Source organism: Corapipo altera, unplaced genomic scaffold, assembly GCF_003945725.1.
Source record: "Corapipo altera isolate COAL_440 unplaced genomic scaffold, ASM394572v1 1, whole genome shotgun sequence".
NCBI classification, from domain to species: domain Eukaryota; kingdom Metazoa; phylum Chordata; class Aves; order Passeriformes; family Pipridae; genus Corapipo; species Corapipo altera.
This window is the reverse complement of record NW_020884873.1, coordinates 13,799,577-13,816,951: the sequence shown is the minus strand read 5'-3', so window position 1 is coordinate 13,816,951 and position 17,375 is coordinate 13,799,577. Positions and strand designations below refer to the sequence as shown.

At 41.9% G+C, this 17,375-nt stretch overlaps 1 protein-coding gene across 3 annotated transcripts; it reads left to right on the top strand.

Moving 5' to 3' along the window:
• Positions 1-2: 2 nt before the first annotated feature.
• BPIFC (BPI fold containing family C) lies at positions 3-16,568 on the top strand. Of its 3 annotated transcripts, none has more exons than XM_027657288.1 (16): positions 3-558; positions 1,684-1,754; positions 2,118-2,229; positions 2,356-2,484; positions 3,273-3,428; positions 4,189-4,252; positions 5,106-5,166; positions 6,068-6,159; positions 8,046-8,219; positions 8,890-8,943; positions 10,241-10,411; positions 10,907-10,974; positions 12,270-12,312; positions 13,142-13,205; positions 13,962-14,038; positions 15,709-16,568. In XM_027657288.1, the coding sequence occupies exons 3-16, from the start codon at positions 2,153-2,155 to the stop codon at positions 15,748-15,750; spliced, it is 1,272 nt and encodes a 423-aa protein (XP_027513089.1). In that variant the 5' UTR covers positions 3-558; positions 1,684-1,754; positions 2,118-2,152; the 3' UTR covers positions 15,751-16,568. The 3 variants fall into 3 exon arrangements, with proteins under 3 accessions (XP_027513089.1, XP_027513081.1, XP_027513070.1); XM_027657280.1 differs by having other exon boundaries at positions 1,628-1,754; XM_027657269.1 differs by having other exon boundaries at positions 3-1,754.
• The last annotated feature ends 807 nt before the right edge of the window (positions 16,569-17,375 follow it).

Below are 17,375 nucleotides of genomic sequence, written 5' to 3'. Positions count from 1 at the left end.
ATCTTATATGGTTTGTGCTTTTCTGTATCCTGAGCAATTTCAGACAGATGGGCCTTGTTTTCCATCTGTTCTTAACAGTGATTGCACATTAATTTATTTCTTTCAAAATACAGACCTGGTTATGAGTGTCTGTCCTTTGGAATTACTGGAATTTGAGTGCCTGTCCTTTGGAAATAGTGGAATTCTCACTGGGGTTTCCTCTCAGGTCCATGTGAAAAGCCAGTGCCGAAACAATCTGCCACAAAGGCAGCACGCCATCCCAAACTCAGCACCCCAGTGCCTGGGCACCCCCATCCAACAGTTCACATTGCCCCCTGCTTATCCCTAAATGAAATTTGATAGATTTAACCTGGGACACCCAAAATAGTTTGGGATGTGATTATCAGAGAGGCCACTCCCTGTGTGATACTGCTGAAGATGGCAGCAATTGGCTGTCTTAAAGCTCACAGCTCTTTCCTTTAAAAGACGGGGTTGTGGTGGCAGATGATTCTCCCTGCATCGTCCTCAGTCCTGTGGTCTGGTACAGTAAGAGTCTTCTCTTCAGTCTTCAGAGGAGAGGTATGAAAATAAATGTGTTGTGATTAGTTTTTATTGAGGAGGGGCTTTGTTGGGCAGAGATAGATGTAGCTAAATCTGGTTAAATGTTGAGATTTTATGATCTGAGCACTATGCCTATGTTAAATACACATTTCCTTCCAGTGCTTTGTTTTTGTTCTATACATGGACTGTGTATCTTTCACCTTTGGATTCCACACATGAAGAGTGTTTCTTTCATCTCTCAATAAAAGTCAGTTAAAATTAAAAAGAAAATACTATCATACTAAAAGGCAAAGGTGTTCTGTGGGATTGCTTGAACTCTTATAAAAAATTAAGTCAATGTTATAATTTTGCAGTCTGCTTAAACTGTTATCATAACAAAATATTTTAGAGGTTTGAAGTGTATTATTACTTCTGGTAATGAAACAGCAAATAAGCAAAACCAAACATCTGTTGGACCATGGAGTTTGCACAGAGAGTTTCTGGATAAAACTTAAAGCATTTATTAACATGTGGTCTAGGGAATATGAAAACATTGTCTGCTGGCACCAAATCATTTTCTTTTGTTGACTGTCAGAAGGGAACATAAGGCATATCTCAAAATTGTGACTAAGATCTTAATAAGTAGCTCCAAAAGTGTGGGTATCTGTGCCTGTAATTAAGTGAGCTAATCAGGTTTTCCAAAGTGCTAAGATGCAGTGATGTCTGCTGAATCACCAAGAGGCACTGAGAGCATTACATATTTTGCGAAAAAAAAGGCTACTTATTTCGCCAGCTAGAGGTGGGAGTGGAAATGACAGCCTAAAAATTCAATGTCACGTCGCTTTCGACAGGGTTTGTCTGGATGGATGTATCCCAAGTGCTTTCCCCAGTCTCTGTGGCAGTGAATAGGCTGACTTTTCTCCTCTACCCCATGGAGCTCTATTTTTGAAACAGTCTGTGCAGAATGGGTCCTCTCTTCCATGGTTGCTGAGCTTTCCACTTTCTCCACTCTAGAGGGAAAGCTGCTGTCTAGGGTGGAGGGGAAGGGAGTACAACCACCAAGTGACATAGCATGAACTTTGCTATAATTATAAATATTTATTAACAGGTCCTGTAAAAAATGAGGAAGATGCTGAAGATTTGCTGTTCTCTCCTTCTCTTAAGTTTGCTCAGTGGGCAATTCAATGCCAACCCTGGACTCAAAGTGAGGATCACCCAGAAGGGCTTGGAGTATGGTATGTGTGATGTTTTCAGGAGCTGCTGGTGGTATTGCACTGAATCCTGATATGAGAGACATAGGACAGTGAGGGCAGTGGGAGGAAATGACCTGATCACAGGCTATAAAGGAAAATTTAGGAGTCTGTAAGCTGCTTAACAACATTGGACATCATACTGAGCCTCATCTGCCTTCAGATATTGAATCAGTTCAGCTCCTGCCATGACTAGGAGTGAGATCAGAAATAACACTACTGGGTCTCACATGAGATATCATCTTCTTCCTGACTCTGTGCCTATCCCACCTCCTGAGCCAGAAACATGTAACTATAAGCTCCCAGGCAGTATCAAAAGCAACTGAACTGATCGTTGTTTTCCTGTAGCCAAGGAGGTTGGGCTGGAAATCCTGAAGCAGAACATGGAAAAGGAGCGTTTCCCTGATTTGACTGGCCATGAGAAATTTGGGCTTGGTAATGTCAAATACAACATCTCTGGGTAAGTATTCTCTCCAGGGGAAATTTATGTTTGACTGAAATTTGAATCTTATTGTGTGTTCATTCTGACTCATGAAATACAAACTTTTCTTTTTCTTATCTCTTCCTTATCTGTCTTATGCTCTAGAATACATGTCACTGCTGTTGAATTACCCAGTGCTTCCATCGCCCTTCTACCTGGGTCTGGGATAAAACTGGTGATAGGAAATGCTTCTCTAACCATCGACATGAACTGGAACATAAGGACCTGGATGTTGTATGTACAGCTTAATGTGTCCTGCAATTTTTCCTTCGTATAAAGATAAAAATGCAAAGTTTAGTTTTTCTTGTGTTCTCTTCATGACAAAGGTACTCTTTATCAGCTGGCAGCAGTAACCCGGAAGCACAGACTGGTTCTTCTCAACAGGTCTGCTGGTGGGAGACAGCTCCCTCAGACACAAGCACTGATGAAGAGCCTGTGGCTGAGAAGCACTGCTGTGAATAATAAAGGACTGTTACTCTGGATGAACGCTGTCATTATCCAGCCTGCCAGCTAATGACACATTTAGAAAAACTGTAGTGTGGTGGGTCACAGCCCAGTATAATAAAACCTCCCAGTGCACTTACACTGTTAGAAACCTTCTGCTATGCCTCCAGGAGATATAGCTCAAAAGCTGATGGAAAATGGATGAGCAAATGGCAATATCCTTAGAGCCGTGTCCACACCTTCCTAGTCCCATGCTGCTTCAGAGGAAATAAATCCCTCTTCCCTTCTCCACAACTCACATTACCTATATTGCTAAACTGCCTGAATTACAGAACTGATATGCACTTCTGCTCACAGGGACAGTAGGGCTGGCTGCTTTCAAGGGGAGGGGACCCGGGAGCTGAGGGTGATGGCACAGTAGGAGGGACAGTGCCCTCACTGGCAAGTGCCCAAAGTAGACAAAGCAGAGCAAGTTAATGGCAGTGACCATGAACAGCCACTGGTTCGGACTGCCAGGCAAGTCCATAATGAAGAGGTGGGGTTTTTTTCAGTATTTTATTTGTTTTTACTTTATGCAGCAAAGACAGCGGAAGAAGCACAGTGCACATTTCAAAGGTGTTTGTCACTGCAATCTTTTCAACACCCCAGGACAATACAAGTCCTACATCAATATCCCTTACCAGCTGCCGGACAACTTCTGGTGACATAGATATCAAGCTGAATGGAAAAAGCGGGTAAGTGGAAGAGATCTGTATAAACTCTGGGAGAAAATAAGTGTCAATGAATAGCATAGAGACAACCTCATGAAACAGGGCACCCAGAATTGCTTTTAGGTATCTATAGACACCACAGGTGAGAACTGGGGACCTAATACAGTGTTAAAATGGCCAACATTGATATTTATCCTTGTATTTGCGCACAATAGAAGATAAAGACAGAATCAAACAATCCCTTGTGCTTCTTCAGCTCCCACTTCTTTCAAATCTCTGCTCTAATCTTCAGCTTTAAGTAGAAGTTACATGCTTGTACTGTGTTTCACTCCCCCAGTCACAGTGCTATCAAAATTGAACAGAACCAGACTGCTGTCTGTTAAGCCTCTGGATACATGCAACAATATTTCATTGTTTCCTTGTACTTCTCTCACTGTCTGAATACCACTTTTGTCACCTGGTTTTGTTTTGTTTGTTTGTTTTTAATTGTATCAGTTCCTAGTGCAGACACTACTTATTTGTTCTGTGTTTGTACATATATGATGGTGGTACTATGAAGAATTGCTTTTTCATATAGATGAATTAACCCTGGCTAATTCCTGAGATGCTGAAGTTATCTCCTTTAAAATAGTGGCTCTCTGATAGTTTTTACATTTCAGAAAGCTCTCTTTGTACTAGAATATCACACTCAGAGGACATTAAATTAGTGTTCTACAGAGATAGCTGATCTCCTGTTAATGACCATGGTACTTGACACATGAATTGCTTTCTTCCTTCCCTCTAGCTTCCTGCATAACTTCTTTATCAAGTATCTGAAGAAACCTATTCACAGGAGCTTGGTCACTAATGTAAGCATTTCACATTGTGTAGGGGAGGGGTGTAAGGAGTGTGACATTCACGAGTGAACTTGGTAAAGTACAGCTAGAAAAATAATCCTGTAATAGATCTATTCAGGTCTGATCAGCACAGGCAACATTTTGCCAGCCAGAAATGCTTCCAGATAAAGTTCATGGCCAAGATACTGACTAGTCCACAGCTAGTTCAACCAGGGCAGCAGTAGGGCCAGAAAATGTAGTTATTTTCCCATTCCAATGCAGAATTAAGTCTCTGCCTGTGTAGCTACAGGCATCATGGAATATGGGCAATTTTTGTACTTGGCAGACAAAACATATACTGGGTTATGCATAGAGAAATTATAGTACATCAACTGATAGTATGACATATTTAAACTTCATTGTATTAAAGAAGTGAGCAGTCCTGATGACAACCTGACTAGTGCCACTGAGAGGAGACAGAGCTTGAGATGGCTGTGATTCTGTCCCAGGACAGAGATTTACAGTTGGACTCGATGATTTTAAGGGTCTTTTCCAACATAAGTGAGTCCATGATTCTGAGATTTCTCCTGTGAGACCAATGTGAGATCTGTCTCCTTTTGCTATTGAAGGCTGTGGTTTTGTCACCCCCACCAGGCTGCCTCTGGCAACTTCCCTCTTTTTTGCAGCTCTGACATAGGATATGCTTACATTGCACCAAGCAGAAACCTTGGGGATCCAGTTAGCTGAAGAAAAGCCAGATTAGGTGTTTTGATAAACAAATGCTGCAATGTGTGTCATGTAGCAGAAAGATCTGCTAGCACACAGGTAAGAGGTGCTTACATGTCCACGCTAATCAGGCCATAACTTGAGTGTGCTTTTATTACAGTCATGTCCCAACATCAGAGCTGGGATCCATTTGATAGATGAAGACCTCCGATCGCTGAATGGTGAGTCAGTAGTGATACCTTTTCCTTCTGCTTCTTCTCTGCTGATCAGTGAAATTCTGCAGGTTCCTTAACAGCCATGTCCAGAAGTGGTATCAGCCCCTCTGCTCTGTCTGCTCCCTTGCTTACAGAAACAGTAAGCAAGGCCACTTGGACAAGAAATTTATATTTGTAAGAGCCAAGGACTTGGTAGCGATTCTCAACTTGCAAATGCAGCAGTGTGCACTTCTGTTGTTAGAAATGCAACTTGAAGGCCACAGAGTACTGAGACTACAGCAATTTTCCCTTCCCTCCCATGCTCCAAGTCCTCCTGCACACACAGCAATTTAAAAGCTGAAGCCTGCTCTCCTAGCCTGCCTGAAAATTTAAGTTTTACTTGCCTATATATCAGACTTGCCAAAGGCAGAAGGAAATTCTCCTTGGCAAAAAAGCTTCTCACTTGAACTATTTTGGGTTAGATTTGCAGGCTTTTAAGACACCGGAATTGTTGATCAGACACCCTGTGCAAAACACAAGTACCTAAGCAGATCAGGCACCCTGCTTTCTGGGAAAGTATTTGCAAGTTGGAGACACTCTGGATGTTCTTAGAACTGCTTGACAAGAAATCCCAACACCTCCTCATGCCCTGAATCACTGATGGCCATTTCCTCTTTTTTATTAGACCAAACTTTTCCATAGTGAGAAAACAATAGACAAAGACAGTGCTTTACAGAAGGTTCCAGTAGAATTATCAAGCCTTAGTTCACAATGCATGTTGGGAAGTCCCTGGTTGTGTTTTTCCCTACTCTCTGGAGCAATGGGGTGTCATTCTCCTTCAGAAACTGACTTAGTTTTAAGTATACATAAAACTCTTTCTGTGTTTTTTGTAATATTCTATATCTTGCCTTATCTACCACCCTTACAGTTGTAATGCCAATTGATGATTTGGCTGAAGTAGACTACTCCTTAAGTAGCTTGCCAGCAGTATTCCAACCATTCATTGACCTGGACTTAAAGGTAAGTAATTGTAGTGCTGTTTGCCGAGATTGCTGTATGATCCACTTTCTAAGCTGACCATGATTGCTATTCTGAACACAGAGGCTGAGTATCTAAGACAGACATTTCAAAGCATTATTGCATTTGTTATTGTAATAATTTGTAACAATCTTGCTGTAAAATTAATTATTTAAAAGCCACATCCTTTTTTTTAATTGCTGTTGAGTTAGTCATAGAAAATAGAGAACAGTAAAAGTTGACTAAGCAAGTTAGAAGTAAAGAGAAAAGGAAAGGAAACAAAATAATATTCAACATCATCTTTCTCTCGCTGTTGATTAATGTCTGGGACTTCTTTGTTCAGTCAGTCAGGGGAATATTTCTACACATTGCACTAACTAGATGTGTCTGCTGTCAGATGAGAGAGGAAAAGAAAGAGCAAGACTATAGGACCAAGACAAGACTATAGGACCAAGAATTCAGCCTCTGGCTTCCTGAATGGGAAGATTGAAGACCCTTGAAAAAACATGGGAGCCCAAGGAGTGCTGCTGAGTCTGAAGACCTGGAAGTTTCTTTCAAATTAAGGAAAAAGTCTCCTTATGCACTGAAACTAAAATCTGACTAGTTTCCAATTTTAAAATGACTTCATTGTCATTCTATGTAAGGTGAATTGATTGAGGGTAGTCAGCATCATCACTGTATCTAAGATCCTTAATTAAGTTTAAGCTGCCTTGCACTAGGTGCTCTACAAAGGGAGAATGAAAAGACAGTCTCGTTACAAGGATCTTATAAATTAAGTATTAAAAAAAGTCAGCAGGTAAATAAGAGAGGTGGAAACACAAAGGAACAAAAAGTTAGTATCTCTACAGTGGACACTGGTGTTGGCACACCAGCTCTGCAGCTGCTGTCAAATTCTTCCAAGTAATGCAGCAACTAGATTTTAAGCAGGAACTTGAGCAGACTAAAGATGTAATGTCATGGCTGTTTACAAGAGCTACTCTCCCACATAAGTTACATGCGGGAAATACATGAAGCAAGTGACTGGTAAATCCAGCAAGTGAGAATTGAGTGGGGAGGTCACTAGCTGTGATTCAGCATTTTGTAAGCATTTTGATAGTCCTTAAAAGGCAACTGGAAATTTAGAGCTGAACGAGAAAGTAAAGACATACAGAATATATTTGAGATGAAACAGAGACAGGGAACTAATAAAAGGGATAAAAAAACCTTTAACCTCTAAGTGCCTTCATCACTTTAAATCAGTTTTTACCTTTTTGTTTAATGTGTGTGCATTTGGAAGCATTAGATCTGCAAGTCTTGGCTAGCATCATTGGTAATACAGAAGACGACACAGGCATTTTAGGTTTGTCTGACACAACTTTCCTTTCTCTCAAGTCTTCTTTTGTCTGCACAAGATACCAACTTGCTTCTGGGTAGAGTATGGTGCTGATTTTGACCAAGAAAGACCTCTGGTTTTAGAAATCCATTTTGTAATTGAGACCATTGGATAGCTCTAAGCAGCAGTTCTCAGATTCAAATTCCTGTAGATGGGGGGAAAGGAGAAAGTAAGGCTTCTCAAAAATGAGGACCGCTAGTTGTGCTCTTCATGCAATATATGGACCCTTAATTTAGGAGGTTTTTGTTCTGAGATGGGAGGTTGTCTTCAGGAGGTGATCAGGATCTCAAAAGACAGATCTTGGGTGTCATCTGTGAAGGTGTCCCACTGCTGGAACTTGCCTTCACCACCTGCTTGAAAGCACCAAGCCTTCAGGGTGTACTATGAAGCCTGTGCACTCATTTATACACCAAATGAACAGCCTGGGCAAAGTACAGGAAAGTAGCATTCATTGTCTGCAGTCATATTAAAGTTATATTTTGTCTCCTTTTTTTTTATCTCTGACAATAACTTCCAGGGCACAGTCTTCCCAGCTGGAAACTATACTGGCTCTCCCTATGTGGTAGCTCCCTTTGCTGTCACAGACCAAAGAGACTCCATGCTCTTCCTGGCCTTCTCTGAGTATTTTTTTCAGACCTCTTCATTTGCTTACTACACCGCAGGGGCCTTCAACATGACCATTGCAGAGGAGGTGAGTAGGACAGAGAGGAGTGGGGTCAGAGTGGCTCAGATAGAACTTTGACCTGCCAGATGTCAGTGTGCAGCCAGATAAAGCTGTTAATTGGTCTGCAGAGTCCTGAGACAGTAGATCATAAATACAAAGGTATTGTTATTCTCTTTTATTTATAGAGGTCTCAGGCCACAGCCAGGTGTGCCAAGTTCAGCTAAGCAAGCTACAAAACTTTGTTACAAAAAATAAGGTTTTTATAGACCTGAGGCCTAGACTTCTCTGACATGGACAAGGGATTGACTTTGGGGAATTTTGCAGCCTCAGTGGCTGTTTTTTGAGGGATCTTTGTAGAATAAAAGTATTACAGGGGCCATGGAAGGAAACCATATATCAAAGTACAGTAGCTGTGCGTGGAGGCTGCCTGACTTGGCTTACCTGACTGCAGGAGGTTCAGTAAGTCCCAAAACCTATAGATTGTAGCCCATATTATAATGACATTAAGCATTTGCTTTCTCAGGAATTATTGTGGCATGTATTATTGGGAATCAGCTTTAAAGTATACGGAGTCTCTTAGGAATATTTCTGAGAGGTACAAAATTAAAGATTTATTGAAACGAGAGTAATAATGCATTTAGAGAAAAGCTGACCATGAAGGTCAAATTCATTTGTTTTCTCTTATTTTTTCTTCCAGACCTGCAGCTATTTTAATATAAGCACAGAGATATTTGGCAGTATCATCCCTGAGGTGAGTATCATTACTTCCACAAAGTCTTAGTAAACCACCCAGTGTGAGTGTCAAGACACCTCACTATTGGTGTATCCCAAAGGCTGTTAGGGCCAGCAGGGCTCCTGCACTAGAGAAGCTGGCACATATATGCCTCATAACAGAAGAGCAGATGGGCCTTGTCACTTCCCACCCCCATGATGAGTTGAATGACTTGCACTGTTACCAAACATAATCTTGGCCCATAACCTTGCACATCAATCTTTACTCTGGGCACTGTGCCCAAGCCACAGCTGTTCCCACCTAAAACTATCTCTATGCAGGGAAAAGCTTTCAGTCATAAGTCCTGCTTTGAGAGAATTCTGAAAGGGCCTCAGCTCAGAAAGAACACCTTCCTCCTGTCCAAACCTGCATAATTGTCTTTGCTTCATTGCTTTGCTGTGACTGACTAGCAGAAAGACCATGTGCAGGAAATCCAGCTAACAGATGAGGAGGAAACATTATATCCTATGGAACAGACAAGGCAGATGCACAGGATTTCCATCTATTTTAGGTGGAGGAGATGAATATAACATGACAGAGAATATGAGTATGCATGGCTTCCACCAGCCTTCTCAAACAGAATGAGAAACCAAAAATGAGTATAAGAACCCCTAGGCCAAGAATGCCAAGGTTGGATGAAATCAGATTAATGGTTCAAAGAACTTCACATTCTTGTTTGCTTCCCAGATGTTATTAAGTTCCTTCCTCAGAAATATAAAATTCTCCACAGGCAGTCATCATATGGTCTTCTCCATAAAATGCCATGAGCATTGCTGCTAATATTCCACTCCTTCTGTTTTGATTAATGACCTTGGTGAGGCTATTCACTCTCCAGGCAATGGAGTGAGGATCCTAAGAGAACAGTCCAGAGGAGGAACCAGAGGAGGAATCTCTCTCGTGAGATGGGTGAATTTCAAAGTGAATGACTCCTTAGCTCTTTCATTGTGTAACCTTAAATGTCACATTTGTGGTCCATTTCTCTCTTCTGTTCACAAATCAGTATTTAATTTCTCTCAAAGTGATATAGAAAAATTTGTATTCCTCAGGTGGAAGGAACTTTGCACTGCATTCCTATGTGGCCAAGATTGTTAATTTATCTCCACAGAAAACCTGTACTTCCTGCTTGCCTGAACAAACCTTGTGTTAGCAGCTATCCTTAATCTCATCTTAAGGAACTACTTCAAAATGATTGCTTCAAGAATGAGACAATGCAGTATTCTGTTCTACAAGAAGTGGTTTTCTGTATTTTTTTCTTTTTTGTCCTGCAATCTTACAGGTCGCCAAATACTCGGTTACACCCTATCCAGTAATGTTGAAGCTAATGGCTACTGAAATACCTGTTATCAGCTTAGAGCAGGATTCCTTCACAGTAGAGATTCAGGGCTCTATGGAGGTGTTGGCTGTTCTGCCAGACTCAACCACCCAGTCGCTGTTCACAGTGAACGTAGTAAGTACAAAGAACAAGGTGATATTAAACTCAGGGTTAAATATGTTTGTTCCTTCCTTCTGTTAAAACTTGTAGAAGAAACAAAGAAAATGCCAAATTTCTAGTACTTAAACATGCAAATTCCCCTTAGTCACAGGTGGTGACTTTGTGGCGTCGCTTAACTTCTGTGGCAGAGAACATTTTCCTATAGATGGACAAAAATCAAAACTCTCTGATTAACCAAGGTTTTGTTCTCTGGAATGACAGTTCTGTGGGTATGAGTCATGCCTCTTGGCAACTTGTTCATGTCTTTGATTAGGGAAAGCTCATTACCCACATTTCAGCTCTTGTCGTGTCATTCAGACAAACAGACATTTATTGGGTGCAGCCTTGCATTTACCTAAAACAGCTTCCATAGCTAAGTGGTATGGATGGTATTTATGTATTTGTGACTAATTCACAGCAAGGGTCCTGGGTTTTTTATGTCTGGTAACCCATGGTTTCTTTATTCTGCAGGCAGCCAACAGCAGCATTTCTCTGAATATATTTGATCAGAAATTGATGGGCTCACTATGTTTGAACAGGTAATTCAACCTGTGATGGAAAGAATTTCCAGGCCTTTGGAAAACACTGTTAGCAATCCCAACATTAGCCATTTAGGCACATGATCAGATGAGTATGTTTCCCTGGTAAATTCATCTGCATTAGATTCTCTAACTCTAGCTGCATTTATACAGTTTAGAGGAGGCAGGAAGCTTCTCTGTGACAACTGCTATGTCCCAAGGGACTGCTCACCAGCTGTGGATTGCTGCAGGGGCGTGGTCTCACTGGACTTCTCTGCTTTTTACATCTACTTTCCCCTCTGAGCTAGATAAATGAAGCGTGCAGGGCAGTTATGTTGACCACAGGTCATCTCAGTTTCCCCTCACCATTTTCCAGCTGGCAAGATGTCACTGCTTTCTAGACCACCTGTGCTACTAAAGAACTTCAGAGCAGTCCAGGACACAGCAAAGAAACTGGGCCCCTGCAGGTCTCCTATGCCAATATTCTTAGAGCAGAGATTCACCAAATGAAGTCCTGCAAATTCCAAGGGTCAGAAAGCTGGAGACCAGAGGCTTGGACATTTAGACATCTAGCATGTCACACTTTATAGAGAGAAGCTCTGTATACCAGGACCTCACAGCTGGGAATTAGGACCCCAATTTCATAAAAGTCCCCTGGGAAGACAGTTATAGGGTTAAGAATATGTGGAGTTTGTAAGGGCAGAGAGATATTACGAGTTTAAGGAGGATAGTGCTGTTAGCAGCTTTTGCAGCAATTTTCAAAGACAAAAATCTAGAGTGTGCGGGAAGCTGGCCTTGAGACCTGGAGTGCTGAGGCTGAGGAAACTCTGAAATCTTGTGTTGGATACAAGAGTAACATACAGAATAAATATTTCAATTTGGAAACAGAGACATTCAGCAACAAAGTCAGCAGCAGCAGTACCATATGATGAACACATTTTTTCTCCCCACTCTGGTAAGACTCACATCAAAGCATTATGCAAATGTACCAAAATCCTTGCAAAATACCTGACATCCTACAAATCCTTGGTTAAATCAATTGTCAGTAGGATTTCCAAAACACAGCACAGAGGGAGAAGCACACTCACATTGCTGGCTACAGCCCTTCTAGCACACTTTTGCATAGATGCTCAGCAATGCCCTAAGAAGAGCACAGTCTTTCTCTATGCGACAGTATGCATTGTGTGAAATTGCTTCAAAAATCTCTTTACAGATGCTTGTGAGGCCTGGAGCTCTACAGCAATGACTGCACATGAATAGAATAACTGTGTTTATCCTTTCTTAGTGACTCATCTTGTTTCACTTCTTTCCCTCAGGCTCCAGTTCTCCCTAGCCCACTCCAATGTTGGCTTTTTTGAGGTGAGTGGGTAGTTGAAGCTTATAGGAAATGTAAACCAAGAATATCAGTCATATGAAGGCTAAAGAGTAAGCAGCTACATTTTATCTGTATTTCTAAATTATTTGGCTTCATTCTCAGATGGCTCTTTTCCGGTCTTCTAGCAGCCACCTCTCTGCTGTGGACTTAGAAGTATATTCTTTGGGACAAGTTAGTGCTCTGCAAATGAGACATGCTGTAGTTCCCCAAACTGCAGTAAGCAGAGATCTCTCGAATCACCACGGTGAAACACAGAGCGGTAATCTAAGCTTTGGCAGCAGAGCAGTGTGCCATCTAATGGTCACATGGATGGCTGAGGCACAGGCACTCCATGTGCTGCAGTGGTGCTCATCACAGATGCTCGGAATTACAATAGAGAGGGGGAGCCAAGATACTTATCTCAGATGCCTGAAATAGTGCAGTTGTAGCTTGGCAGGGGAAAACCCTGCCTCCGCAGAGAGTCGTTTTATTCTCAGTATAATCAATCAGTTCCGAGTAGCTGAGGAGAAAGGATTAAAACTGTTCTGGTCCTGCTTTGCTATTGGTAATAAATTATCTCACAAATTAAGGAAATAGACTGTTTTAAATGAAAACGTTGGTTAAGCACGTTGAAATCCATTTGCATTTTGCATCTCACTTCCTTTGCATCATTCCAAAGCCTTAACATCCAAAGTTCACTTGAGTTCATGACTCTTTGAGGCCAAAAGAGATGAAAGTTAAACATGAGTCTACTAACTCCACCCAGGATTAGGGCACGACAGTTCTACCATCATCAGGAAGGGATGGCTAATTCAGTTTTCTTGTCTGTGGCAGATCTCGCTTCTGGAGAACATCCTGTCTTACATTTTACAGACTGAAGTAATTCCATCAGCTAATGGTAAGGATGTATATCAAAGCAGCAGCTAAAAACTTCCAGCAGAGCGGGTGATTCTAGGAACTCCTACTGACTTCCTTTAAAGTTTTCAGTTCCTGTTAGAGGAAAATGATCGTCATCCAGTAAGCAGTGGAAGGGGGAGACTGATCTCCAGGGATCTAGGTGCGCCCTCTCACGGTCACTATTCTGCAAAAAGAGCAGAAATTACTTGGGAACTCATAATTAATCTGCCTTCACCTCAGTCTAGGTGGCCCTGATGCATGAGGGAGAAGCATGTCTCTCTCATCTGCACACCTGCCTGGGGCTACCATGTGTGAAATGTATTCCACTTTATTAGACCAGCACAGAGGTTTTGCCTCTCATAAATCTTATTTAAGGCCCTGGAGGGAGACATAACTTTGTCCCAGCCCTCTGTACTGGGGTGAACATCACCTTCCTTAGTTAATGGATACAAACAGGTTCTAATGATGGTAGAGCTGTATTAATGATCCCTCAGGGATTGTTAGGGACAAGTCACTGATATGTTGTATGTTGTATGTAATGTGTTGAACATGAAATGCCTTGGTTTGGCTGCAACACTCTGCCAAGAGAGAAGCACCTATAATTCCTTTTCCCCATTGGTAAATGAGCATCCTCCCAGAGCTGCTTGTAAAGACTAAGAGGTAGTTGTTGTCAATGACCAAGTCTCTGGATATACAGTGCTTTTGCAGGGCAAAAATGCATGACTAAATTACTGTTTGTCTCTTTTTTTTTTTTAAGCCAAACTCTCAAAAGGATTTCCTCTTCCCAATCTGGCCAATGTTACCTTGACGAGACCTCACATTACAATTGCACAGGTGAGATTTTGGCACTTATGAAAGATTTTCCCTTATGAAAGGTTATCGCGCTTTTTTTTTCCTTTTTCCCCCCCCTTTTTTTGGTTAGGCATTTATTCACCTTTTTGTACCAGAAATTTGCTGCACTTCAGCTGCTTAAGTAGTAAAAAGCCCTGGGTTTAAAATGAGATCTGTAATAATGGTAAAATCCTGTTAGAAGCAAATTTGTCTTTCTCTGAGAGGAAAAGTTAGAACTGAATATATAACCATGGAATGATCAAATGCAGAACTTGTTCAGCCTTGCAAGTTGCAATTCAGTGTAAAAACAGATTTAATTCAAGTTTGGCCAATCACATCAAATTAGACTTATTGCTATCCACACAGTCCTGTTGAATAGTTGAAATATGAGAGTGAATTCCACTCTATGCACCTAGAATGACTGGATTTTGTTAATAATTGCTGATAATGACTGAGGCTGCTAGCCAAAACTAGTTAGTGAGCTCTCAGAAAATATTTTTTTGCCTTCTGGTTACCTTTCTCCAAATCTAGCCCTTAATCTGAGCAAACAGAATGTTGCTAGACAATCAGTCAGTACAAGGGCATTGCTGACAACTGAACACCCAGAAAATGGGTAAGCTTGTTATATTTCTCCACTTGTTTACCAACTTCTCAAAGTCGTTTTCAGCTTAGCAGACAGTCTTAAATTTTTGTTTGTGGATAAGCAGAAAACACAACTCAGGAAAGGAAATGCAAAGGTTGTCTTTAATTTTTCTTTTCATTCCATATCTGGTAGCAGCCAGCTATGCCATTCCCTACAAAATATAATTGCTTGGAAACTGCTTTCAATGGCTCTCATTGCCAGCTAATTATGAATGAAGGATTTTAGTGGTTCTGTGGTGCCTATTCCCCACCTTACTTTCTCTAAGAAGACTCCTTATCAGTAACTAGGAATGAGAGAGGACACAGGAGAATTGCTATGCTCTACCAATGTGAATGGAATTCCTATCTTAAAGCTACTTCTAGAAGCTTCCACGTCCAATCCCAATCTATTTGCTACAGTCTGTAGGAAGAAAGACAATTCTTCCCACTTTTCATAGATAGACTGGATGGGGCTTTTAGCAACGTGGTCTAGTGAAAGGTGTCCCTGCCCATAGGAAAGGGGTTGGAACAAGATGATCTTTTAGGTCCCTTCCAACCCAAACCATTCTATGATTTTATGACTGTGATGAGCTGTTCTCTGCAGGTTCATTGCTCTGTATGCACCAACAGTGGAGGAAGCTTTAAGGACAAGTTTAGATTAAATGGCTAATTCTTAAGTAGCTCAGATTAGGTTAAAAATAATCCCACCTTGTGATGGTTGCCTAGTTGCCTCAAGGCTCAGATGAACTTTTCTGAATAGGCTGTATGATCTTTACATGTCCCTTCTGTTGCTAGCATGGTGCAAAGGGACAGCACCCAGGGAAAGATAGGGCCCTTTTGCAAATTTTTTTGCAAAGGACAGAGTGTAATAATAAATTTGTGACTTCCAAGGCTCAGCTGTTCTCAGTAGCTTTTCTGACCTTAAAGACCAAGATAGATTTGAAATTTAAAAAAACCCAACCAAACAAATGAACAAAAAAAAAATCAACTAAACAAAATAACACTTTCATTTTTAATTCACAGCACGTCACTGACTGTTCTTCTCCCCACAGGGATACATATTGATTTCAACTGATGTCCACTACAAACACTAAAGGACAAGAGAGACCATTTGTTAAGCATGAACTTCAAATCAAGTCAATAATGTGACTCTGAAGACTAAACAATGTCCACTTCTGCTGAAATGTGTAACTTGAGCTCTGACAAGGGCAATGTCATCCTGCCTGGGGGCAAGGGGGATACCAGGAAGCAAAAAAACCTGATGGAATGGTATAATGGTGGTAACAAACATAGCCAAGGGAGAACATGAGACACATGCTTGACATTATTTATTCTGATGTTTAATTGATGCAAAAATGTTTTTAAGATTCATTACTCTCTTGAAATACAGTTTTGTCTACACACTTGGAGAAAAGTGCTGCAGTCTCTTAAAAGAAGGAAAAGTACATTGTCAAAATGCTGCTAAGGCAGATATGGCTGCTAATCTGTCTTTATGGTAATGATCTTAAACACATCCCTTCTGTTCGTGGTGCATGAAATATAGAGTGAGCCCTCTCCAGAACCATGGAGTTGTCATACTGGGATCTGTCCCAATTACAACAGGAACTAAAATCTTTGCAGTTTCTTAACTGCAATCTTAAGATGCAGAAGTAGTTCAGGAAGAAAGACTACTACTGCCTTTGATAGTCCTGCTCTCTCTGTGACTCTTCAAATCCTTGTGCCTGTCATGTGCCCACTTTAGCGCTGCATGGCCAGGTTAGATACATTTAACTCCTCCAGTGTTTCTGGGTAGGTCCTGTAAGTCTAATTCTCCAACATCTTGGTCAGTATTTCTCTGAATTGAAATAGTTACAAATACTTTTTTTCTTACTTCATTTTGGTGTGTTATCTTACTCTCTTTCTTCTTCGTCCTTTTTTTCCAATACTTTATTAGTGTGCAAATCGGAACAGAGGGACATGCCTGCCCTGCAATGCTTAGGTACCTGTGCTTTGGCCAAATCCGGATGGGAAGCTGTCTCTGGCCTCCCAAACCAGCACTGACAAGGATGAAACAAAGGCAGAGGTGCCCCATCCTGCACCGATCTGCTGCTTTTGTGAGCTTCAAACCACCCCGGCACAAAGCCCCATCCACCTGGCAGGGTACTCAGATCCCAGCCCTCCCCACCCCGGAGGAAGAGAGTCCTTTTCAAGCCAAGACTATACAGCAAACAACTCTTTCCCTCTTGCTGACAAACGCAATCAACGATGGGGTGCGGGCAGCTTTTGCCTGACTGGTGCTGAGCAAACTCATCCCACCTGCAGCAGAGCGGTACCTAAATACCCCACGGGCCAAAACTGCTCTGCCTCGGGGGAACAGCTACGTGAAAAAACACTTGGGTTTTTTGTTTGTTTGGTTTTTTTCCCCCGCAAACCAGCCCAAAAGCCGTATTTAGTGTGAGGGAGGAGGCGGTCAGGTACAAAACCGACCCCTGCGCTCCCTCTCACACCCTGGCCCGCGGAAACTGGGTGTTTTGCCCGGGCTGCTCCAGCTCCCTGCGAAAGGGCGCGGCCACGGAGCTTAACTGGGGGCCGGGCCAGCCCTTAGCAGGGCTGAGGGAGGGAGGAAGGAAGAGAAGAGGAGGGCTGAGGGAGGGAGGAAGGAAGAGAAGAGGAGGGCTGAGGGAGGGAGGGAGGGAGGCAGGGCTGAGGGAGGAGGTTTGAGCCTCGGCGGCTCCTGTTC